Source organism: Medicago sativa, chromosome 1 (genome assembly GCF_051527215.1).
Source record: "Medicago sativa cultivar Bolivia chromosome 1, Bolivia_mono, whole genome shotgun sequence".
NCBI classification, from domain to species: Eukaryota; Viridiplantae; Streptophyta; class Magnoliopsida; order Fabales; family Fabaceae; genus Medicago; species Medicago sativa.
This window is the reverse complement of record NC_140749.1, coordinates 34,392,620-34,415,807: the sequence shown is the minus strand read 5'-3', so window position 1 is coordinate 34,415,807 and position 23,188 is coordinate 34,392,620. Positions and strand designations below refer to the sequence as shown.

General features: G+C 33.9%; 1 protein-coding gene, 2 long non-coding RNA genes and 1 pseudogene across 3 annotated transcripts; 2 read left to right on the top strand and 2 right to left on the bottom strand.

The window, feature by feature from the left end:
• LOC146954532 (protein SMAX1-LIKE 3-like) overlaps positions 1 to 23,188 on the top strand; it is an 80,520-nt pseudogene that overhangs the window by 592 nt on the left and 56,740 nt on the right.
• LOC146954534 (putative L-type lectin-domain containing receptor kinase S.7) lies at positions 5,351 to 22,413 on the top strand. Its single transcript, XM_085716889.1, has 3 exons — positions 5,351 to 5,816; positions 20,354 to 21,064; positions 21,452 to 22,413. The coding sequence occupies exons 1-3, from the start codon at positions 5,372 to 5,374 to the stop codon at positions 22,282 to 22,284; spliced, it is 1,989 nt and encodes a 662-aa protein (XP_085573015.1). The 5' UTR covers positions 5,351 to 5,371; the 3' UTR covers positions 22,285 to 22,413.
• On the bottom strand, positions 6,242 to 15,333 carry LOC146954536 (uncharacterized). The gene is made up of 4 exons (XR_015013784.1): positions 15,135 to 15,333; positions 11,555 to 13,624; positions 7,987 to 10,055; positions 6,242 to 6,458 (listed from the first exon to the last, which is right to left on the bottom strand). It is a non-coding gene; the product is annotated as an uncharacterized LOC146954536 (long non-coding RNA).
• LOC146954535 (uncharacterized) lies at positions 16,525 to 20,137 on the bottom strand. Its single transcript, XR_015013791.1, has 2 exons — positions 18,710 to 20,137; positions 16,525 to 17,200 (listed from the first exon to the last, which is right to left on the bottom strand). It is a non-coding gene; the product is annotated as an uncharacterized LOC146954535 (long non-coding RNA).

Sequence of the window (23,188 nt, the reverse complement as noted above, 5' to 3'; positions counted from 1 at the left end):
TTTGAAGACTGATTCTTGTAACCCCTTTTTGATATCTCTTTAAAGTTATTCATCATTATAGTGGAACGGAGAGCTGCTCTCTCCCCGAGACTAGGTCAATATTGGACCAAACTGGGTAAAAAAATTTCGTGTGTTCTCTCTCTCTTTCTCCTTTATTATTCTATCTTTTCCTTGTGTTTATAACTGTCACCCACGTTGTTTTGGTTGCTTGATTAATTTGTTCCATACATCAAGTATTTTATTGGTGTGATTTTTAAAGATTTCACAACAGTTTCCATTAGCAAAGAGGAAGTTGAAAGGAAGATGTGGAACTTAGGAGGTTAATAAGAAGCTATGTGGGAAGAGTGTTTATTTTATACTTGGGTGATTTTTCTTTTAAAATGTATTTGATTTATTGATACGTACGCAATTAACAAAAATATTGAAACTAATGTTTGCATTTTGTCATATTATGTTCGTAGTTAAAATATTTTGCCATATTGTTGTCAGAACATGCTTTTGAACAATCTCTAAAAAATAATACAAAAGCATAAAACTGAAGTATTTAATAATGTCCATGCCACAAAATGTCTCTAAGCAAGATCTTTTATCAAATCCAAACTCTAGCCCCAATCCAGCTTCTTCATACTAGGAAGTTGATGGTTTGAACAACACTCAAATGTTCGATGAACTCAAATATGAAGATTCTAAGTGATGCATTAGAGAAAAAGGTTCCAAACCAAAATGAAATAACTAAGAAGATTGCAAGCACTGTCCTTTGCAGGACAGGAATGAGAAAAGGAGGAGATAAATAGAAATACCTGATGAAGAGATATGGTAAACAAGAAACCTGGATGTTATTTCATAAGAGAAATACCTGGTGATTTCTAAAATAATATAATTACTTTAGAATTAAAAGTTGTAATCACTAAGAGTTGTAACTCTTCATGGGAATCATTCATATACATTGGAATCTTTGACAAAGGGGTGCTTAATGAAACTTAGCATTGATTCAAGTGTATATAATTATAAACTTTGCCAAAGAGGTGCTTAATGAACCTTAGCATTGATTCAAGTTTATATGATATAACCTGTGGCAAAATGATGTTTAATGAACCATAACATTGATTCAAGTCAAATGTGTGCTTTCACTCATATGAAAGGTCATGTAATGAACTATAAATGCTTGACATTTGAGCATTAATTAGACACACAAACTGAAACAGGAATTTTGTTACATTAATAACATAATTCTCCCTTATTCTCTTACTCTAAATCATCCATCAACTCTTTAATGCTTGCTGGAACCATAAATCTGTAAAATACCGTTAGGAGATACGCTTGGTGTGGTTGTGCAATACACATCAAGGAACTCATAGTATCCTGAAGGGGATTCACTGGTCATTCCTATTGCATCCAATATACAATTATTGGTGGAGACGAATTGAACCTAATTGTTAATGTGGCAACCTCATGCGCTTTGAGTTTTACATGCATAACCATTAAACTTTTCAAGTTTAAGTGCATCAGCCTCTTCCCAACAATCAGGATATTTAACAATCTTCAGGTTCGATTTCTATGGCTGCTTTATTGAAAAAAATGACTTCTGACTTTGTTAAGTTGGAAATGTTTGATAGGGGAAACTTCATTCGCTAGCAGAAGAAGAACATATGACTTATTTATGGTTAATTGATGGTTGTAGTTTTTTTGGGAGAGATGAACGTTCACATTCTCATCCATTACCATAGTAAACGATAAACAAATTTCTTTCATGAATATATGTTATGGAAATTTAAGGATAAATATTTCATATGTGATGTGTTTGTGTTAAATTTACATGTGGTTGTAGATAATATATGCATGGTAAATTTTGATATGTATGAAATTTATTGTTTGAAATCCATTTGATGTTAATTTGAACATGAAATAATATGCATATAACTGATGACATATTATGAAATATTTGGTGTTCTAAATGCATGTGTATTATCTAAAAGTAATTTACTTATGTTAGATTTATCATATGATATTAGATCAATATGCATGATTTAGAAATAATTCAAGTACGGAATTAGATAAGTATATTGGATAAATATGTGACTCTGTTTTAATTGGTTTGAAAATGATGGATGATAAATATGACACTAGGTGAACCATATGTGTGTCAGGGAAAAACTATTTCGATAAATATCTAATTTGTTTAAATGAATATATTATATGCATGCATATGACTTTATTTGAATATAAAAGTAGAGCATATAATTATCAGAATATCAAGGGCACGTCTTAAAGATATTAGTATTACGTATAAGAAATTAATTGGTGTTCTGAAATTCTGGCGCACTAGCAACATAATGTTCTATGCGATGTTCCAACAGCAGACACAGATAACAGATGTTGAATGAGATGTTTAGAACATCGTGCTAGCAGTAAACATAAACAAAACAGCAAAATAAAAGACAAGAAAGTAAAAGGCACAGAGAGTTTGTTAACCCAATTCGGCACAACTCACCTACATTTGGGGGCTATCAAGCCAGGAAGGAAATCCAATAGTATAGTCCTTATTCTAAGTTTATCAGCAAACTCCTCGTTTACAACTCTAGATCTAGGTCCTACTCGTATTGATTTTAACATAGGAACTCCTAGATCTGAGATCTCATCTCACTATCCTACAGTCAATCACAACCCTTGTGATTATCAGACTTAAACACAAACAAAAAGATGAAGTTACCTTCAAACAAACAACTACAACCTTGCTTAAAAGCTTTGGTGTAGAACAACGAGTTTACAACTCAATAAACAGTCCTTAGCATGTATCAAGATGATACAAGAAAGGCTCATAGTAGAACCAAACATATGCTAGAGTTTGGTGTTTGCTTCTCCAATGGATTCTTACACTCAGATTTAAACATATATCATTTTATCTTCAACTGACTTTTTGCCGAAATCAATTCATTCAAAATCAATTTTTGTCACCCTAGAACTAAACAAAACACACACTTAGCAAATTTTAATGAACAAAAAGTAAGAACTAAGTTGGCTTCCTGTAATGTATGTGGAAAAGTCGTAAGATTTAAAACAGACTCCTCAATCTTCCAGAGGTTGATTCTATAGGCTTAATTATTGATGAATTTCATAACAATTTTTAGAAATTTTTCTGTTCATTCATTATTTGGTGGAAGTTTTTGCCACATCCTCCAACTAAGGAAATCATTGTACATGTGTTCTCTTTAACTAGGAGAATATAATTCATTCTTCTAAATTTAATGTGGTGGTAGGTATTCATATGAATCGTTATATAGCGTCCCCAAGAAGCCTCTTTATTTTACAGAAAAGTACCTGGATGTGAAAAGAGTTTTGCTTGACACTTTTTTTGGCTCTCCAATGGAAGGGGTCTATAGCCCATCTGTTGAAGCCACCCTCTACCAGATGGCAAAGGCAGCACTAAACAGGTTTGTCTCAGTCCTACCCTCTGTGTGTCTAAATAGACCTACCTCTCTATTGTCTCTGATGAATAAAAAAGGGCAACCCGGTGCACTAAAGCCGCATACGCAAGGTCTGGGAAGGGTCCCACCATTTGGTGTATTGTACGCAGCTTTACCCTGTTTTTACACAAGAGGCTGTTTCCAGGACTTGAACTTGTGACCTTTCAGTCATATGACAGCAACCCGGGACCATTTGGTGTATTGTCTCTGATGAATGAAAGAGGAAAATAGAAAGGATATGGTGCAACTGTGCGTTTCAACTTCACCACGGATACACTTTATTATATGTTTAAAAGCAATTAATAAGATAATTGCAAAGTATTCTATCAGTATTTATAAGATATGATATCCCTGTTTAAATGGATCCTAATCTTGTTCTGAAGTCTCTGTGTCTCACAGTCACATAACGTTGTCCTCTAAGTGCCACAAATTTAGTGCATATGCTATAATCATGTTGTGAGTTGACAATTAAATGTTATGATTCAGATTTCCAGACATAGCTTCTATTCAACTGAAGATGCCAAATATTCATTTCATACCAGTCAATCTCTCAAACAAGAATGGTCAGTTTGTAAAGGTGTTGAATCTTTTCCCTTAAAAGCTTGCCGAAGTTGATAGAACTCATTAAGTTTTCGTCCAACCGCGACATCACCTTTTCTTGAGTTTGTAATATTTTAAGTTAGTTCAAAAATATACGTTTCTCATACTACCGTGACACCAATAAAGCTTATAAATGATACTGATTCTTATGCAGTTTGACGATGATGTATATTTGCCAACGGACGAGCCACATGGTTCAATTGAAGCTAGCTTGAGCCACAGTCGGTCAAAGATGTAGAACCTACTCGAACATATCGCCTCATCCGTTCGGGTCAACTGGTGGTGTAGCTTACACTATGGTGCTTAACATAATTTAAGAACATGCAACAAGTGAACCTGGCAATAAAGATACTGCTTTGAGTTAACATGTGATATTAATGTTAATGCCGTTTCTTTTTTTTTTTTGCACCAATGATCAAAACTGTTGTTGGGTTGTACATAACTTAGATTTCAGAAATTCCAATAAAGTCTAATTAGTCCTTTTGTTCTTAAGTTGAATGAAACAATAAAGTCTAATTAGTCCTTTTGTTCTTAACTTAGATTTCAGAAATTCCATGTTCTATACAATACAATACGACTTAAGCTGAAAATGAGTTCCATGCTTACAATATAAAATTAGTGCTTACAAATGTAAATAGATGCTTGCAAATGAGCCAAATTCTCAAACGTGTATGTTCTATTTTTGACTTATTACTTTTTTGTTTTTGGTAACTTAATTGGTGCACAGTTGAATATATTCCACTGGACTTCTGGAAGAAAAAAAATTGTGAACAAGTTTAAAAATTCAATTACCAGTATTATATTTCAGTATAACTTGTATAAAAAACTTCAAATATTTCAAGAATCTCCACTGTAATCAATCCAAAATAATAAGGGTTGCAAACATGATTTTTTATGTTACAAGTTATATAAACTTTTTTCTACTTTTTTGAAAAATAGCAACAATTTTGTGTCTTAGTGTATTCTACTTTGTTAGATAAGAATTTAAGGGTCAAACATTCATTATAAGACAAATTGATGCATATTCCAAAGGAGCATCAATGCTCCTTGTCCATTCTCAAATTTGTCCCATACTGAAACGCCACATGACACAAAAAGCATATATTTGATTCTCAAATCAAAAGTAGCATCAAACTAAATAAAATACATAATACAACAAAACAACATTCAAAACACAAAAAGCTTATAATAATCACTATCACTACTATATATCACTATCACTACTATATAAACATCTAAGCACGCTAAAATAGAACAAAAAAAGAGGATTAAAACTAAGATGTTTTGTTAAGCCCTTCACCACAATCATGTTCATATTTTTATTTCTCATTACCATGCTAATCAATGCTCTAACAGCTACAGAAAACACTGTGATTAGTCCAACTACATTCTCCTTTATGTCTTTTGGCCCTGAAAGTTGCACCAATGGTGAATTACTTTGTATGGGATCAGCCACTTCAGGAAATGGTTATATAAGTCTCACACCAGAGCCAGAGACACAACAAAACAATTCAGGTTCAATGTTTGGGACATCTAACATAGACAACAAAGTAGGTAGGGTTTTGTATCCGCATCCGGTTCATGTTTGGCCAGCAATTATAACTACCAGCTTCACTGTTAGGATCACTCCGTTTGTAAAAAACTCGACCAGCTCTGGTGATGGAATCGCACTTGTATTTGCACAAGATAATATGCCTTCACCAAATGGTAGCTATGGTTCTTATCTTGGCATGTTTGATAGGTCTACTCAAGGTAAATTTAGTTTTGTAAAATATCACTGTTTCAAATTAAAGTTCTATGTTTCTTGGCACTATTGATCGAAAGTGGTTAACGTGCTTCAAATAACGTTGAATCATATTCAGTTAGCAGTGCAGTTTGATTTTTGATTGAAATATTTTTAAGAAAATTTTACTTGTTCCAATCCGAACTCCGAACTAGCCAAAGTCATTTTCCCCTGGAAACTTAATGGTTAAGACTAGCATATTTTTATAATTTTGGCTGAAGGGTACATGCATGTGATTGTTTTGAACAAGAATCTAACTAATAGTAAAACCTTTTCATGACTGAAACAGTACGAAAATTTAGTAATAATTCCATTGCCTTTCTTTCGAAAAATACTTTAGCATGATGAATACCGCTCATAAGCTTGTGTTGACCTGTGGATGGAGTACAGAAATGAAACACCCCTACTAGAAAATTACCTAGGATATCTAGCATGAGTGTTAAACTCGGCATCGGGTACATTAAAATTACAATAAATAAAAATTCTCTGAACAATTCATAGAACTTCTCACCTGTTAACTCAGAAATAGTACCACTGGCGTGTACTTTATATGGTCCAGCTATTTCCGCTCCTTCATCAAGTACCATCCTGTCGTATAATAACTCGTATATCTGAAATAAATAAAAGGAATTTGGATGAGACAAGATGTCTCAGTGAGTTCCATCTATCCTAGGTTGTAGGCAACCTCGGGGAACCTAGGATCGCCATCTGTTTCTAACCTCAACCCATTTTGGGTTTATACAATTTCATTATGCATAACTGAGCGATCAAGGGATAACTAAAATCGCTGTTTGAAATACTATTTTGATCATATAATAAATATAATCATACTTATAATTTTAATCATAAACATATATCCGATCTATCGTATTCTGGTATAACTTATACCTTAACATAATTAATTCCTCATTTCCAACGATTCCTCATTTCCAACGATTTGCATAACTAATTTTTCCGATAACAACTAGTTTCGGCTAACTAAGCCGGAGGTCCATAACTAAAATTCCTCATTTCCAACGATTTGCAAAATTCCCATAAAATATTGCTTCGTAGCTAATTCATTTCAAACATAATTTTTCCTATTGATACACTTCTCGTATACTTTATCCTCGCATCTCATGATGTGAATTTACTATCAATAAAGTATATAAATTATTTTCTCATTTGTACAACTCAATATAAATTATTTCATCATTTATCTCTTTCCATTATTTGTACATAAACCACATTATCTCTTCGTTGTGGCGAACGGGAATATACCACATTATCTCTTCGTTGTAGCGAACGGGAATATACCACATTATCTCTTCGTTGTGGCGAACGGAAATATACCACATTATCTCTTCGTTGTGGCGAACGGAATATACCACATTATCTCTTCGTTGTGGCGAACGGAAATATACCACATTATCTCTTCGTTGTGGCGAACGGAATATACCACATTATCTCTTCGTTGTGGCGAACGGAAATATACCACATTATCTCTTCGTTGTGGCGAACGGAATATACCACATTATCTCTTCGTTGTGGCGAACGGAATTTTTCTTAATATTCTCATTTTTTTTTCTTTCTTTCTTTCTTTTTCTATGAGCATGTTACTCATTTCAATTTTTCTCCTCATTTCAATTTTCTTTCAAATCATTACTATAATTATATAACAGTATTGCTATTTATCCCGAAGCAATACGTCCCGACATCATCCCGAATTAATACAAGCCGTTGGATTTATCATTTGCATAAACATTGGGAAGTTGAAAGTAGGAGTGGTCCCCACAGACCATACATGTTTTGGGAGTCGTGATTCAGTCGGGGAAAAAAAATTCGGGACGTCTATCATTATCCAATATATAAATCATTCGCGTTGATAGAATTTTCCCTCCAACATTTATACTAGCATAACATTCTTATTAACATATTTGAGATTTTAGAAAAAACAAATAAGGATACCTAACTCAAAATTAATCATTCTACTATCTCACATTTATTATGTTTCAAATGTACCAATCATATGGCATGATAGTCATGCTTGGACGATCGACCAGTAATCATAGAAATGGTCTAAATTATTCATATTATATAAATAATCTAACATAATCATAGTTGATCCCCAAAGGTGGGTTCTAAGCTAAAGGAACTCACCTTGACATTAGTCCCGAAATTGCAAGCAGCTTATCCAAAATTTTCAGCTTTTGCTAGCTCCAAAACTCCATAATCCATTTTCCAAAATAGCTTATGTCTTGGCTCATAGGTGTTACTCTTTCTGAAACAGCTCAACTCATTTGTGACATACTCTTACTTCATCAACCAACATATACAAAAATTTCCATTCCAGTCCCTGCACCCGAAGTTCACCGTTTGGCTATTTATCACTTCCAAAACAGCTTAATTACCATTTAAGCACCTTTACCATGATTAGAACTCCTTATTCTTTTTCCATTGCTCATATACCAATTCAACATATCTCGCCTAAACTGTTCATCGCAAGGTAATACCTGACACAACTTGAATTGCAATTTAAGCTATTATCCAAATGGTTTAACTCGCAACTTATGACTTTTATCATAAAATTTCGATCCAGCCTTTGACACAACAGTTCCAACGTGAATAATCAGCCCTATGAATCACTTGTACAGAAGCTTAAACCACAACTTAGTCATTTAAGGCATTTTGCTCAAAACAGCTTAACTGACAGCTTATGCCCTCTAAACAATTCAATTTCTATTCCAATTTTCCAGAATCAAAGCAAACATGAATACATATCTCCTAACCCATTTCTACAAAATTCCATCATGCTATGCTCAATAATCACTTGTAATAATTTATAGAAACAACTTACACACTTTAAGTCCTAAATTCTCACACCAATGCTCCTAGCTTATTATCATTCTTCATACCATGTTCCTAAAACCATTACTACACATATCTATCTTCAAAAACACATACAACATACACCAACTTGAATTGAATAAATTTCCATGAAAAAAATGATTATGCCATTTACCTTGTGATTAACCCTTCATGTGTGCCTCAAAATCATTCTTACAAATGAATTCCCATGAGATTAAAGTGAGATTGAAGATTTGGAAAAGTCATGGAGGGAAAGGGCGGTTAAGACCAAACATAGAGGGGGAAAGAATTTCAAACTTACTTCTTGATTACAACACCACTTGCTTACTTGATGCTTAAGCTTGATATTTCTTTGAAGAAGTTGAAGAATTTAGGGTGGAAAGGTTATGGAGATGATGACCGAAAATTTTGATAGGGAAGGAGAAGAGAAGAATGCTTTGGAAGTGTTTAGAAACTTGGAGAAAAAAATGAGAGAAATGGTCCAAATTCTTTCTTAAAAAAAAATCTTGAGTTTCAAAAGACCATAATGCCCTTTAAGTGAAAAGACATAATTATCCTCCGTTAATACGTAACCATTAAATTCTACGAGTTCATTGGAATAATGAGCAAGATATTTATAGACTAATGTCTCATTTCTTAATAAATAATTAACCCCTTTAACAATTACTTATGTTTTGACATGTAATTGATACGACAATTTATTATAAATTCAGCGGGATATTACAATCTACCCCCCTTAAAGAAATTTCGTCCTCGAAATTTAGGGATTTACTTGCTAATAAGCACAAATAATTTCTCCAACTTTCAACTTTAAATTCCAACATACGTCTGTTACGAACTGATTCTTTCTGACTAATCAATTTAAACTGCGCAGGTACCAGCCACCGTTGGCGTTGAATACTTCCTTAAGAGAATTCATTATAAACTTCACATCATGCCTTTCCTTCTTCGTACGCTTCATTCCTCCAAGGTCCTATTCAGCTCTCAGACATTTGTTCTACTGTCATATATTAGTCTGAGTTGATCAGGCTCAGCCAAACATGACATTTGGAATAAATATCTGGAACCCAATAGCCACACTACAACTTATTGAATTCTAATGACCCAAGGCCCGATCTGAATCGACCTGCTCTGATACCAAATTGAAACACCCCTACTAGAAAATTACCTAGGATATCTAGCATGAGTGTTAAACTCGGCATCGGGTACATTAAAATTACAATAAATAAAAATTCTCTGAACAATTCATAGAACTTCTCACCTGTTAACTCAGAAATAGTACCACTGGCGTGTACTTTATATGGTCCAGCTATTTCCGCTCCTTCATCAAGTACCATCCTGTCGTATAATAACTCGTATATCTGAAATAAATAAAAGGAATTTGGATGAGACAAGATGTCTCAGTGAGTTCCATCTATCCTAGGTTGTAGGCAACCTCGGGGAACCTAGGATCGCCATCTGTTTCTAACCTCAACCCATTTTGGGTTTATACAATTTCATTACGCATAACTGAGCGATCAAGGGATAACTAAAATCGCTGTTTGAAATACTATTTTGATCATATAATAAATATAATCATACTTATAATTTTAATCATAAACATAATAATAATCATAAACATATATCCGATCTATCGTATTCTGGTATAACTTATACCTTAACATACTTAATTCCTCATTTCCAACGATTCCTCATTTCCAACGATTTGCATAACTAATTTTTCCGATAACAACTAGTTTCGGCTAACTAAGCCGGAGGTCCATAACTAAAATTCCTCATTTCCAACGATTTGCAAAATTCCCATAAAATATTGCTTCGTAGCTAATTCATTTCAAACATAATTTTTCCTATTGATACACTTCTCGTATACTTTATCCTCGCATCTCATGACGTAAATTTACTATCAATAAAGTATATAAATTATTTTCTCATTTATAAAACTCAATATAAATTATTTCATCATTTATCTCTTTCCATTATTTGTACATAAACCACATTATCTCTTCGTTGTGGCGAACGGAATATACCACATTATCTCTTCGTTGTGGCAAACGGAAATATACCACATTATCTCTTCGTTGTGGCGAACGGAAATATACCACATTATCTCTTCGTTGTGGCGAACGGAATATACCACATTATCTCTTCGTTGTGGCGACCACATTATCTCTTCGTTGTGGCAAACGGAATATACCACATTATCTCTTCGTTGTGGCGAACGGAATATACCACATTATCTCTTCGTTGTGGCGAACGGAATTTTTCTTAATATTCTCATTTTTTTTTTCTTTCTTTCTTTCTTTTTCTATGAGCATGTTACTCATTTCAATTTTTCTCCTCATTTCAATTTTCTTTCAAATCATTACTATAATTATATAACAGTATTGCTATTTATCCCGAAGCAATACGACCCGACATCATCCCGAATTAATACAAGCCGTTGGATTTATCATTTGCATAAACATTGGGAAGTTGAAAGTAGGAGTGGTCCCCACAGACCATACATGATTTGGGAGTCGTGATTCAGTCGGGGAAAAAAAATTCGGGACGTCTGTCATTATCCAATATATAAATCATTCGCGTTGATAGAATTTTCCCTCCAACATTTATACTAGCATAACATACTTATTAACATATTTGAGATTTTAGAAAAAACAAATAAGGATACCTAACTCAGAATTAATCATTCTACTATCTCACATTTATTATGTTTCAAATGTACCAATCATATGGCATGATAGTCATGCTTGGACGATCGACCAGTAATCATAGAAATGGTCTAAATTATTCATATTATATAAATAATCTAACATAATCATAGTTGATCCCCAAAGGTGGGTTCTAAGCTAAAGGAACTCACCTTGACATTAGTCCCGAAATTGCAAGCAGCTTATCCAAAATTTTCAGCTTTTACTAGCTCCAAAACTCCATAATCCATTTTCCAAAATAGCTTATGTCTTGGCTCATAGGTGTTACTCTTTCTGAAACAGCTCAACTCATTTGTGACATACTCTTACTTCATCAACCAACATATACAAAAATTTCCATTCCAGTCCCTGCACCCGAAGTTCACCGTTTGGCTATTTAAGCACTTCCAAAACAGCTTAATTACCATTTAAGCACCTTTACCATGATTAGAACACCTTATTCTTTTTCCATTGCTCATATACCAATTCAACATATCTCGCCTAAACTGTTCATCGCAAGGTAATACCTGACACAACTTGAATTGCAATTTAAGCTATTATCCAAATGGTTTAACTCGCAACTTATGACTTTTATCATAAAATTTCGATCCAGCCTTTGACACAACAGTTCCAACGTGAATAATCATCCCTATGAATCACTTGTACAGAAGCTTAAACCACAACTTAGTCATTTAAGGCATTTTGCTCAAAACAGCTTAACTGACAGCTTATGCCCTCTAAACAATTCAATTTCTATTCCAATTTTCCAGAATCAAAGCAAACATGAATACATATCTCCTAACCCATTTCTACAAAATTCCATCATGCTATGCTCAATAATCACTTGTAATAATTTATAGAAACAACTTACACACTTTAAGTCCTAAATTCTCACACCAATGCTCCTAGCTTATTATCATTCTTCATACCATGTTCCTAAAACCATTACTACACATATCTATCTTCAAAAACACATACAACATACACCAACTTGAATTGAATAAATTTCCATGAAAAAAATGATTATGCCATTTACCTTGTGATTAACCCTTCATGTGTGCCTCAAAATCATTCTTACAAATGAATTCCCATGAGATTAAAGTGAGATTGAAGATTTGGAAAAGTCATGGAGGGAAAGGGCGGTTAAGACCAAACATAGAGGGGGAAAGAATTTCAAACTTACTTCTTGATTACAACACCACTTGCTTACTTGATGCTTAAGCTTGATATTTCTTTGAAGAAGTTGAAGAATTTAGGGTGGAAAGGTTATGGAGATGATGACCGAAAATTTTGATAGGGAAGGAGAAGAGAAGAATGCTTTGGAAGTGTTTAGAAACTTGGAGAAAAAAATGAGAGAAATGGTCCAAATTCTTTCTTAAAAAAAAATCTTGAGTTTCAAAAGACCATAATGCCCTTTAAGTGAAAAGACATAATTATCCTCCGTTAATACGTAACCATTAAATTCTACGAGTTCATTGGAATAATGAGCGAGATATTTATAGACTAATGTCTCATTTCTTAATAAATAATTAACCCCTTTAACAATTACTTATGTTTTGACATGTAATTGATACGACAATTTATTATAAATTCAGCGGGATATTACAATCTACCCCCCTTAAAGAAATTTCGTCCTCGAAATTTAGGGATTTACTTGCTAATAAGCACAAATAATTTCTCCAACTTTCAACTTTAAATTCCAACATACGTCTGTTACGAACTGATTCTTTCTGACTGATCAATTTAAACTGCGCAGGTACCAGCCACCGTTGGCGTTGAATACTTCCTTAAGAGAATTCATTATAAACTTCACATCATGCCTTTCCTTCTTCGTACGCTTCATTCCTCCAAGGTCCTATTCAACTCTCAGACATTTGTTCTACTGTCATATATTAGTCTGAGTTGATCAGGCTCAGCCAAACATGACATTTGGAATAAATATCTGGAACCCAATAGCCACACTACAACTTATTGAATTCTAATGACCCAAGGCCCGATCTGAATCGACCTGCTCTGATACCAAATTGAAACACCCCTACTAGAAAATTACCTAGGATATCTAGCATGAGTGTTAAACTCGGCATCGGGTACATTAAAATTACAATAAATAAAAATTCTCTGAACAATTCATAGAACTTCTCACCTGTTAACTCAGAAATAGTACCACTGGCGTGTACTTTATATGGTCCAGCTATTTCCGCTCCTTCATCAAGTACCATCCTGTCGTATAATAACTCGTATATCTGAAATAAATAAAAGGAATTTGGATGAGACAAGATGTCTCAGTGAGTTCCATTTATCCTAGGTTGTAGGCAACCTCGGGGAACCTAGGATCGCCATCTGTTTCTAACCTCAACCCATTTTGGGTTTATACAATTTCATTACGCATAACTGAGCGATCAAGGGATAACTAAAATCGCTGTTTGAAATACTATTTTGATCATATAATAAATATAATCATACTTATAATTTTAATCATAAACATAATAATAATCATAAACATATATCCGATCTATCGTATTCTGGTATAACTTATACCTTAACATACTTAATTCCTCATTTCCAACGATTCCTCATTTCCAACGATTTGCATAACTAATTTTTCCGATAACAACTAGTTTCGGCTAACTAAGCCGGAGGTCCATAACTAAAATTCCTCATTTCCAACGATTTGCAAAATTCCCATAAAATATTGCTTCGTAGCTAATTCATTTCAAACATAATTTTTCCTATTGATACACTTCTCGTATACTTTATCCTCGCATCTCATGATGTGAATTTACTATCAATAAAGTATATAAATTATTTTCTCATTTGTACAACTCAATATAAATTATTTCATCATTTATCTCTTTCCATTATTTGTACATAAACCACATTATCTCTTCGTTGTGGCGAACGGGAATATACCACATTATCTCTTCGTTGTGGCGAACGGGAATATACCACATTATCTCTTTGTTGTGGCGAACGGAATATACCACATTATCTCTTCGTTGTGGCGAACGGAAATATACCACATTATCTATTCGTTGTGGCGAACGGAATATACCACATTATCTCTTCGTTGTGGCGAACGGAAATATACCACATTATCTCTTCGTTGTGGCGAACGGAATATACCACATTATCTCTTCGTTGTGGCGAACGGAATTTTTCTTAATATTCTCATTTTTTTTTCTTTCTTTCTTTCTTTTTCTATGAGCATGTTACTCATTTCAATTTTTCTCCTCATTTCAATTTTCTTTCAAATCATTACTATAATTATATAACAGTATTGCTATTTATCCCGAAGCAATACGTCCCGACATCATCCCGAATTAATACAAGCCATTGGATTTATCATTTGCATAAACATTGGGAAGTTGAAAGTAGGAGTGGTCCCCACAGACCATACATGTTTTGGGAGTCGTGATTCAGTCGGGGAAAAAAAATTCGGGACGTCTATCATTATCCAATATATAAATCATTCGCGTTGATAGAATTTTCCCTCCAACATTTATACTAGCATAACATACTTATTAACATATTTGAGATTTTAGAAAAAACAAATAAGGATACCTAACTCAAAATTAATCATTCTACTATCTCACATTTATTATGTTTCAAATTTACCAATCATATGGCATGATAGTCATGCTTGGACGATCGACCAGTAATCATAGAAATGGTCTAAATTATTCATATTATATAAATAATCTAACATAATCATAGTTGATCCCCAAAGGTGGGTTCTAAGCTAAAGGAACTCACCTTGACATTAGTCCCGAAATTGCAAGCAGCTTATCCAAAATTTTCAGCTTTTGCTAGCTCCAAAACTCCATAATCCATTTTCCAAAATAGCTTATGTCTTGGCTCATAGGTGTTACTCTTTCTGAAACAGCTCAACTCATTTGTGACATACTCTTACTTCATCAACCAACATATACAAAAATTTCCATTCCAGTCCCTGCACCCGAAGTTCACCGTTTGGCTATTTATCACTTCCAAAACAGCTTAATTACCATTTAAGCACCTTTACCATGATTAGAACACCTTATTCTTTTTCCATTGCTCATATACCAATTCAACATATCTCGCCTAAACTGTTCATCGCAAGGTAATACCTGACACAACTTGAATTGCAAAAGCTATTATCCAAATGGTTTAACTCGCAACTTATGACTTTTATCATAAAATTTCGATCCAGCCTTTGACACAACAGTTCCAACGCGAATAATCAGCCCTATGAATCACTTGTACAGAAGCTTAAACCACAACTTAGTCATTTAAGGCATTTTGCTCAAAACAGCTTAACTGACAGCTTATGCCCTCTAAACAATTCAATTTCTATTCCAATTTTCCAGAATCAAAGCAAACATGAATACATATCTCCTAACCCATTTCTACAAAATTCCATCATGCTATGCTCAATAATCACTTGTAATAATTTATAGAAACAACTTACACACTTTAAGTCCTAAATTCTCACACCAATGCTCCTAGCTTATTATCATTCTTCATACCATGTTCCTAAAACCATTACTACACATATCTATCTTCAAAAACACATACAACATACACCAACTTGAATTGAATAAATTTCCATGAAAAAAATGATTATGCCATTTACCTTGTGATTAACCCTTCATGTGTGCCTCAAAATCATTCTTACAAATGAATTCCCATGAGATTAAAGTGAGATTGAAGATTTGGAAAAGTCATGGAGGGAAAGGGCGGTTAAGACCAAACATAGAGGGGGAAAGAATTTCAAACTTACTTCTTGATTACAACACCACTTGCTTACTTGATGCTTAAGCTTGATATTTCTTTGAAGAAGTTGAAGAATTTAGGGTGGAAAGGTTATGGAGATGATGACCGAAAATTTTGATAGGGAAGGAGAAGAGAAGAATGCTTTGGAAGTGTTTAGAAACTTGGAGAAAAAAATGAGAGAAATGGTCCAAATTCTTTCTTAAAAAAAAATCTTGAGTTTCAAAAGACCATAATGCCCTTCAAGTGAAAAGACATAATTATCCTCCGTTAATACGTAACCATTAAATTCTACGAGTTCATTGGAATAATGAGCAAGATATTTATAGACTAATGTCTCATTTCTTAATAAATAATTAACCCCTTTAACAATTACTTATGTTTTGACATGTAATTGATACGACAATTTATTATAAATTCAGCGGGATATTACAATCTACCCCCCTTAAAGAAATTTCGTCCTCGAAATTTAGGGATTTACTTGCTAATAAGCACAAATAATTTCTCCAACTTTCAACTTTAAATTCCAACATACGTCTGTTACGAACTGATTCTTTCTGACTAATCAATTTAAACTGCGCAGGTACCAGCCACCGTTGGCGTTGAATACTTCCTTAAGAGAATTCATTATAAACTTCACATCATGCCTTTCCTTCTTCGTACGCTTCATTCCTCCAAGGTCCTATTCAGCTCTCAGACATTTGTTCTACTGTCATATATTAGTCTGAGTTGATCAGGCTCAGCCAAACATGACATTTGGAATAAATATCTGGAACCCAATAGCCACACTACAACTTATTGAATTCTAATGACCCAAGGCCCGATCTGAATCGACCTGCTCTGATACCAAATTGAAACACCCCTACTAGAAAATTACCTAGGATATCTAGCATGAGTGTTAAACTCGGCATCGGGTACATTAAAATTACAATAAATAAAAATTCTCTGAACAATTCATAGAACTTCTCACCTGTTAACTCAGAAATAGTACCACTGGCGTGTACTTTATATGGTCCAGCTATTTCCGCTCCTTCATCAAGTACCATCCTGTCGTATAATAACTCGTATATCTGAAATAAATAAAAGGAATTTGGATGAGACAAGATGTCTCAGTGAGTTCCATCTATCCTAGGTTGTAGGCAACCTCGGGGAACCTAGGATCGCCATCTGTTTCTAACCTCAACCCATTTTGAGTTTATACAATTTCATTACGCATAACTGAGCGATCAAGGGATAACTAAAATCGCTGTTTGAAATACTATTTTGATCATATAATAAATATAATCATACTTATAATTTTAATCATAAACATAATAATAATCATAAACATATATCCGATCTATCGTATTCTGGTATAACTTATACCTTAACATACTTAATTCCTCATTTCCAACGATTCCTCATTTCCAACGATTTGCATAACTAATTTTTCCGATAACAACTAGTTTCGGCTAACTAAGCCGGAGGTCCATAACTAAAATTCCTCATTTCCAACGATTTGCAAAATTCCCATAAAATATTGCTTCGTAGCTAATTCATTTCAAACATAATTTTTCCTATTGATACACTTCTCGTATACTTTATCCTCGCATCTCATGACGTAAATTTACTATCAATAAAGTATATAAATTATTTTCTCATTTATAAAACTCAATATAAATTATTTCATCATTTATCTCTTTCCATTATTTGTACATAAACCACATTATCTCTTCGTTGTGGCGAACGGAAATATACCACATTATCTCTTCGTTGTGGCGAACGGAATATACCACATTATCTCTTCGTTGTGGCGAACGGAAATATACCACATTATCTCTTCGTTGTGGCGAACGGAATATATCACATTATCTCTTCGTTGTGGTGAACGGAATATACCACATTATCTCTTCGTTGTGGCGAACGGAAATATACCACATTATCTCTTCGTTGTGGCGAACGGAATATACCACATTATCTCTTCGTTGTGGCGAACGGAATTTTTCTTAATATTCTCATTTTTTTTTCTTTCTTTCTTTCTTTTTCTATGAGCATGTTACTCATTTCAATTTTTCTCCTCATTTCAATTTTCTTTCAAATCATTACTATAATTATATAACAGTATTGCTATTTATCCCGAAGCAATACGACCCGACATCATCCCGAATTAATACAAGCCGTTGGATTTATCATTTGCATAAACATTGGGAAGTTGAAAGTAGGAGTGGTCCCCACAGACCATACATGATTTGGGAGTCGTGATTCAGTCGGGGAAAAAAAATTCGGGACGTCTGTCATTATCCAATATATAAATCATTCGCGTTGATAGAATTTTCCCTCCAACATTTATACTAGCATAACATACTTATTAACATATTTGAGATTTTAGAAAAAACAAATAAGGATACCTAACTCAGAATTAATCATTCTACTATCTCACATTTATTATGTTTCAAATGTACCAATCATATGGCATGATAGTCATGCTTGGACGATCGACCAGTAATCATAGAAATGGTCTAAATTATTCATATTATATAAATAATCTAACATAATCATAGTTGATCCCCAAAGGTGGGTTCTAAGCTAAAGGAACTCACCTTGACATTAGTCCCGAAATTGCAAGCAGCTTATCCAAAATTTTCAGCTTTTACTAGCTCCAAAACTCCATAATCCATTTTCCAAAATAGCTTATGTCTTGGCTCATAGGTGTTACTCTTTCTGAAACAGCTCAACTCATTTGTGACATACTCTTACTTCATCAACCAACATATACAAAAATTTCCATTCCAGTCCCTGCACCCGAAGTTCACCGTTTGGCTATTTAAGCACTTCCAAAACAGCTTAATTACCATTTAAGCACCTTTACCATGATTAGAACACCTTATTCTTTTTCCATTGCTCATATACCAATTCAACATATCTCGCCTAAACTGTTCATCGCAAGGTAATACCTGACACAACTTGAATTGCAATTTAAGCTATTATCCAAATGGTTTAACTCGCAACTTATGACTTTTATCATAAAATTTCGATCCAGCCTTTGACACAACAGTTCCAACGTGAATAATCATCCCTATGAATCACTTGTACAGAAGCTTAAACCACAACTTAGTCATTTAAGGCATTTTGCTCAAAACAGCTTAACTGACAGCTTATGCCCTCTAAACAATTCAATTTCTATTCCAATTTTCCAGAATCAAAGCAAACATGAATACATATCTCCTAACCCATTTCTACAAAATTCCATCATGCTATGCTCAATAATCACTTGTAATAATTTATAGAAACAACTTACACACTTTAAGTCCTAAATTCTCACACCAATGCTCCTAGCTTATTATCATTCTTCATACCATGTTCCTAAAACCATTACTACACATATCTATCTTCAAAAACACATACAACATACACCAACTTGAATTGAATAAATTTCCATGAAAAAAATGATTATGCCATTTACCTTGTGATTAACCCTTCATGTGTGCCTCAAAATCATTCTTACAAATGAATTCCCATGAGATTAAAGTGAGATTGAAGATTTGGAAAAGTCATGGAGGGAAAGGGCGGTTAAGACCAAACATAGAGGGGGAAAGAATTTCAAACTTACTTCTTGATTACAACACCACTTGCTTACTTGATGCTTAAGCTTGATATTTCTCTGAAGAAGTTGAAGAATTTAGGGTGGAAAGGTTATGGAGATGATGACCGAAAATTTTGATAGGGAAGGAGAAGAGAAGAATGCTTTGGAAGTGTTTAGAAACTTGGAGAAAAAAATGAGAGAAATGGTCCAAATTCTTTCTTAAAAAAAAATCTTGAGTTTCAAAAGACCATAATGCCCTTTAAGTGAAAAGACATAATTATCCTCCGTTAATACGTAACCATTAAATTCTACGAGTTCATTGGAATAATGAGCGAGATATTTATAGACTAATGTCTCATTTCTTAATAAATAATTAACCCCTTTAACAATTACTTATGTTTTGACATGTAATTGATACGACAATTTATTATAAATTCAGCGGGATATTACAAGAAACATCATCACTGACACTGACACCTAGACATCGGTAATAAATTTCGAAGTACCTAATTGTAACTACAATATCGAATACTGACACGCATCAGACACCAGACATGCGTTCAATTTAAAGTGTCGGTGCTACAAAGATATGGAACTCAATTTAATTTACCAAGTTTGCAGCAGAAAAAAAAAATTCTTAACTGAAACTGTTGTTGTGCAGGTGGGGTTTTTCAACAAATTGGTGTGGAGTTAGACACATACATGAATGAATTTGATCCAGATGGAAATCACATTGGCATAGTCACAACAAGCATCACAAATCCAGTTTCTTTTCACAGTCTCAATAGCACTAATGTTGACCTCAAAAGTGGAAGAGATATTATGGTTAAAGTTGACTATAATGGATGGACTAAAATGATTTTTGTATCAATAGGATACTCAAATAGAGAATTAAAGAGTGTTCTAAACCATTCAATTCACTTACCTGATATAATTCCAAGCTCAGTTTACGTTGGTTTCACAGCCTCAACCGGTAAAACTTTTCCTCAAAGTCATCAAATCGTAAATTGGTTATTCACATCGGTGCCATTGCCTGTTCTTTCTGTTAAACACAGTAAAGTTGGAAAATACAAGATCATATTGACAACTGTTTTATCAGTTCTTGTGTTTGTTAGTTTACTTTCTGTTTCTTGGGAAGCTTGGAATAAAAGAAAAGAAAAGGGTGATCGAAAAGAAGACATCGAAAGCCTATCGAGGACGGCTGCAGATGCGCCTAAGATGTTTGGTTACAAGGAACTGTTGAAAGCAACTTGTAAGTTTAGTAAAGAAAATCTTGTGGGAAGAGGTGGATTTGGAAGTGTTTATAAAGGCTTCATGTTGGAAAATGGAAAAACCATAGCAGTAAAGAAAATTTCAGCAACGTCTAAGCAAGGTATGTTCTGGTAACTGGTAAAAAACGATGACATGAAAATATTTTGGAACTTGAATAGAATTAAACCTATGTGTATTGGGAAATATCACAAGTCATATGTCGTCTATATATTTGACCTAAATAGAACTGATACCAATCATTGCACCACTGTGCATCAAGACCAATATACCTAGTCATGAGGGGGTTTGTTGGAGAAAATATGTTGATGATGAAGTCAATTTTACCCATTGATAACCTATGTGGAAAGAATCTGTGTATTCATTTAAACCTACTCAACTACATCCACTTGCTCCGTATTTGTGATATCTTCCATAAAATCCAGAAGAATTCTTCATTATTTTTGATTTTCTTCTATTATTGACTATTTTGTTTGGATTTTCTAAACAGGTGAAAGAGAGTTCTTAGCCGAAATATGTACCATTGGTCGTCTTCGGCACAAAAACTTGGTGCAGCTCCAAGGTTGGTGCAATGAAGGGAAGAGTCTTCTCTTAGTTTATGATTACATGCAAAATGGAAGCCTGGATCTCTTCATAGGAAAAGACATTTTAGACTGGCAAACAAGGCACAAGATATTAACAGGATTGGCATCAGCATTGCTCTACCTTCATGAAGAGTGTGGAAATCCTGTTGTTCATAGAGATGTCAAACCTAACAACGTAATGCTTGATTCTAATTACAATGCTCATTTAGGCGATTTCGGACTCGCAAGGTTACTAAAAAATGAGGACTCAGTAACTACAGATTTAGCCGGGACACCAGGTTATTTAGCACCTGAAATAGGATTCACAGGTAAAGCTACACCTGAATCAGATGTATATAGCTTTGGAATGGTTATACTTGAAGTCATTTGTGGTAAAAGGTCAAAAAGGGTAATGGAAGATAATAGTTTGGTAGACTATGTTTGGAATTTGCATGCTCAAAATCAAATTCTTGAGTGTGTTGATAAAAACCTCAAGAACCAATTCAATGAGGAAGAAGTTAAAAGGAGTTTGATGGTTGGATTGGCATGCTTGCATCCAGATTCATTGTTTAGGCCAAAAATGAGAAAAATTGTGCAGATTTTTTTGAATCCAAATGAACCATTGATGGAATTACCGGGAATGCGGCCGACTGGAGTTTATGTATCGGTTTCTTGTACTTCATTCACAGACTTTGTGTCTAGAACTGAGTTACAGCTCCAATCGTCGACCGCATCAATGAATGAAATTTGTACTTATTAGTTAGACTATTTCGTTACATAACACTAAATGCGCACATAAGATAATTATCAGTGATAATATCGTAGTGGAGTTATTGTTAGTTAGGCTATTAGTTATTAGTTTTTATATTATATTACTACTTTGACGGTTTATTTAGCTCTTCTCAAGGTGTTCCAGCGAATGTTAGTAAAAGTTACAAAAGCAGTGAAGCCCCGCTTCTGATCGAAGCTTGCTATTATTGCTTTAGATATGGGACACGGAACCAAACATGCTATCATACGTACTAGGTACTGGTATGCTATGCGGTACTCATTGTACACCATTTTTGCTCATTTTGTATAGGTAAATTTGTGTTGTTTTCATAAAGCCAATTTTTGGAATGAATTAGAAGAGAGACATATTTGAAGAACATTGGTTTCATATAAACCCCACTTTTTAATTTGATTTAGTGGAACATTATTCGATCAATCATTCAAAGACTATTCCATCAATCATTCATTAATTTCTCGAGATTAGACAAAAAGAAAAGGCAACCACTGTCCATTCAAACAGACAGCCCTTCCTATCCTCTTTTTTCCTCATTACCTCATCATTGGCAGCATACTCTACTCTTTTTTCTCACTGTCTCTTTTTCTTTTGTATTTCCATCATCATGTTTTGAGCTTTACAACATTTTTTATGGTTCAACAAGATTCAACACAAGCAGCTTTTGATAATCCACATAACTTAACATATATCAGAAAAAGAGAAAGCAAAAAGTGCATCACATGCAATGCACTTTCGCAAGCAAATCCAAAATTTCCCTCACTTACAAGGAAGGCACAAAACTAAAATCATATCTATATTGGTCTTAATACCACATATATCTTCCTCAAGCTATAGCTATTAGCCTAATTATATAGCTTATATTTAGCTAGCTGCAAAT

What these genes read in the sequence shown, in the direction of transcription:
- LOC146954534 (XM_085716889.1), top strand. Translation starts at nt 5,372, where the DNA reads ATGTTCATATTTTTATTTCTCATTACCATGCTAATCAATGCTCTAACA. An exon ending in GTTTGATAGGTCTACTCAAG is followed by an intron (nt 5,817 to 20,353) that starts GTAAATTTAGTT and finishes GTTGTTGTGCAG; the next exon opens with GTGGGGTTTTTCAACAAATT. An exon ending in TTCAGCAACGTCTAAGCAAG is followed by an intron (nt 21,065 to 21,451) that starts GTATGTTCTGGT and finishes TTTTCTAAACAG; the next exon opens with GTGAAAGAGAGTTCTTAGCC.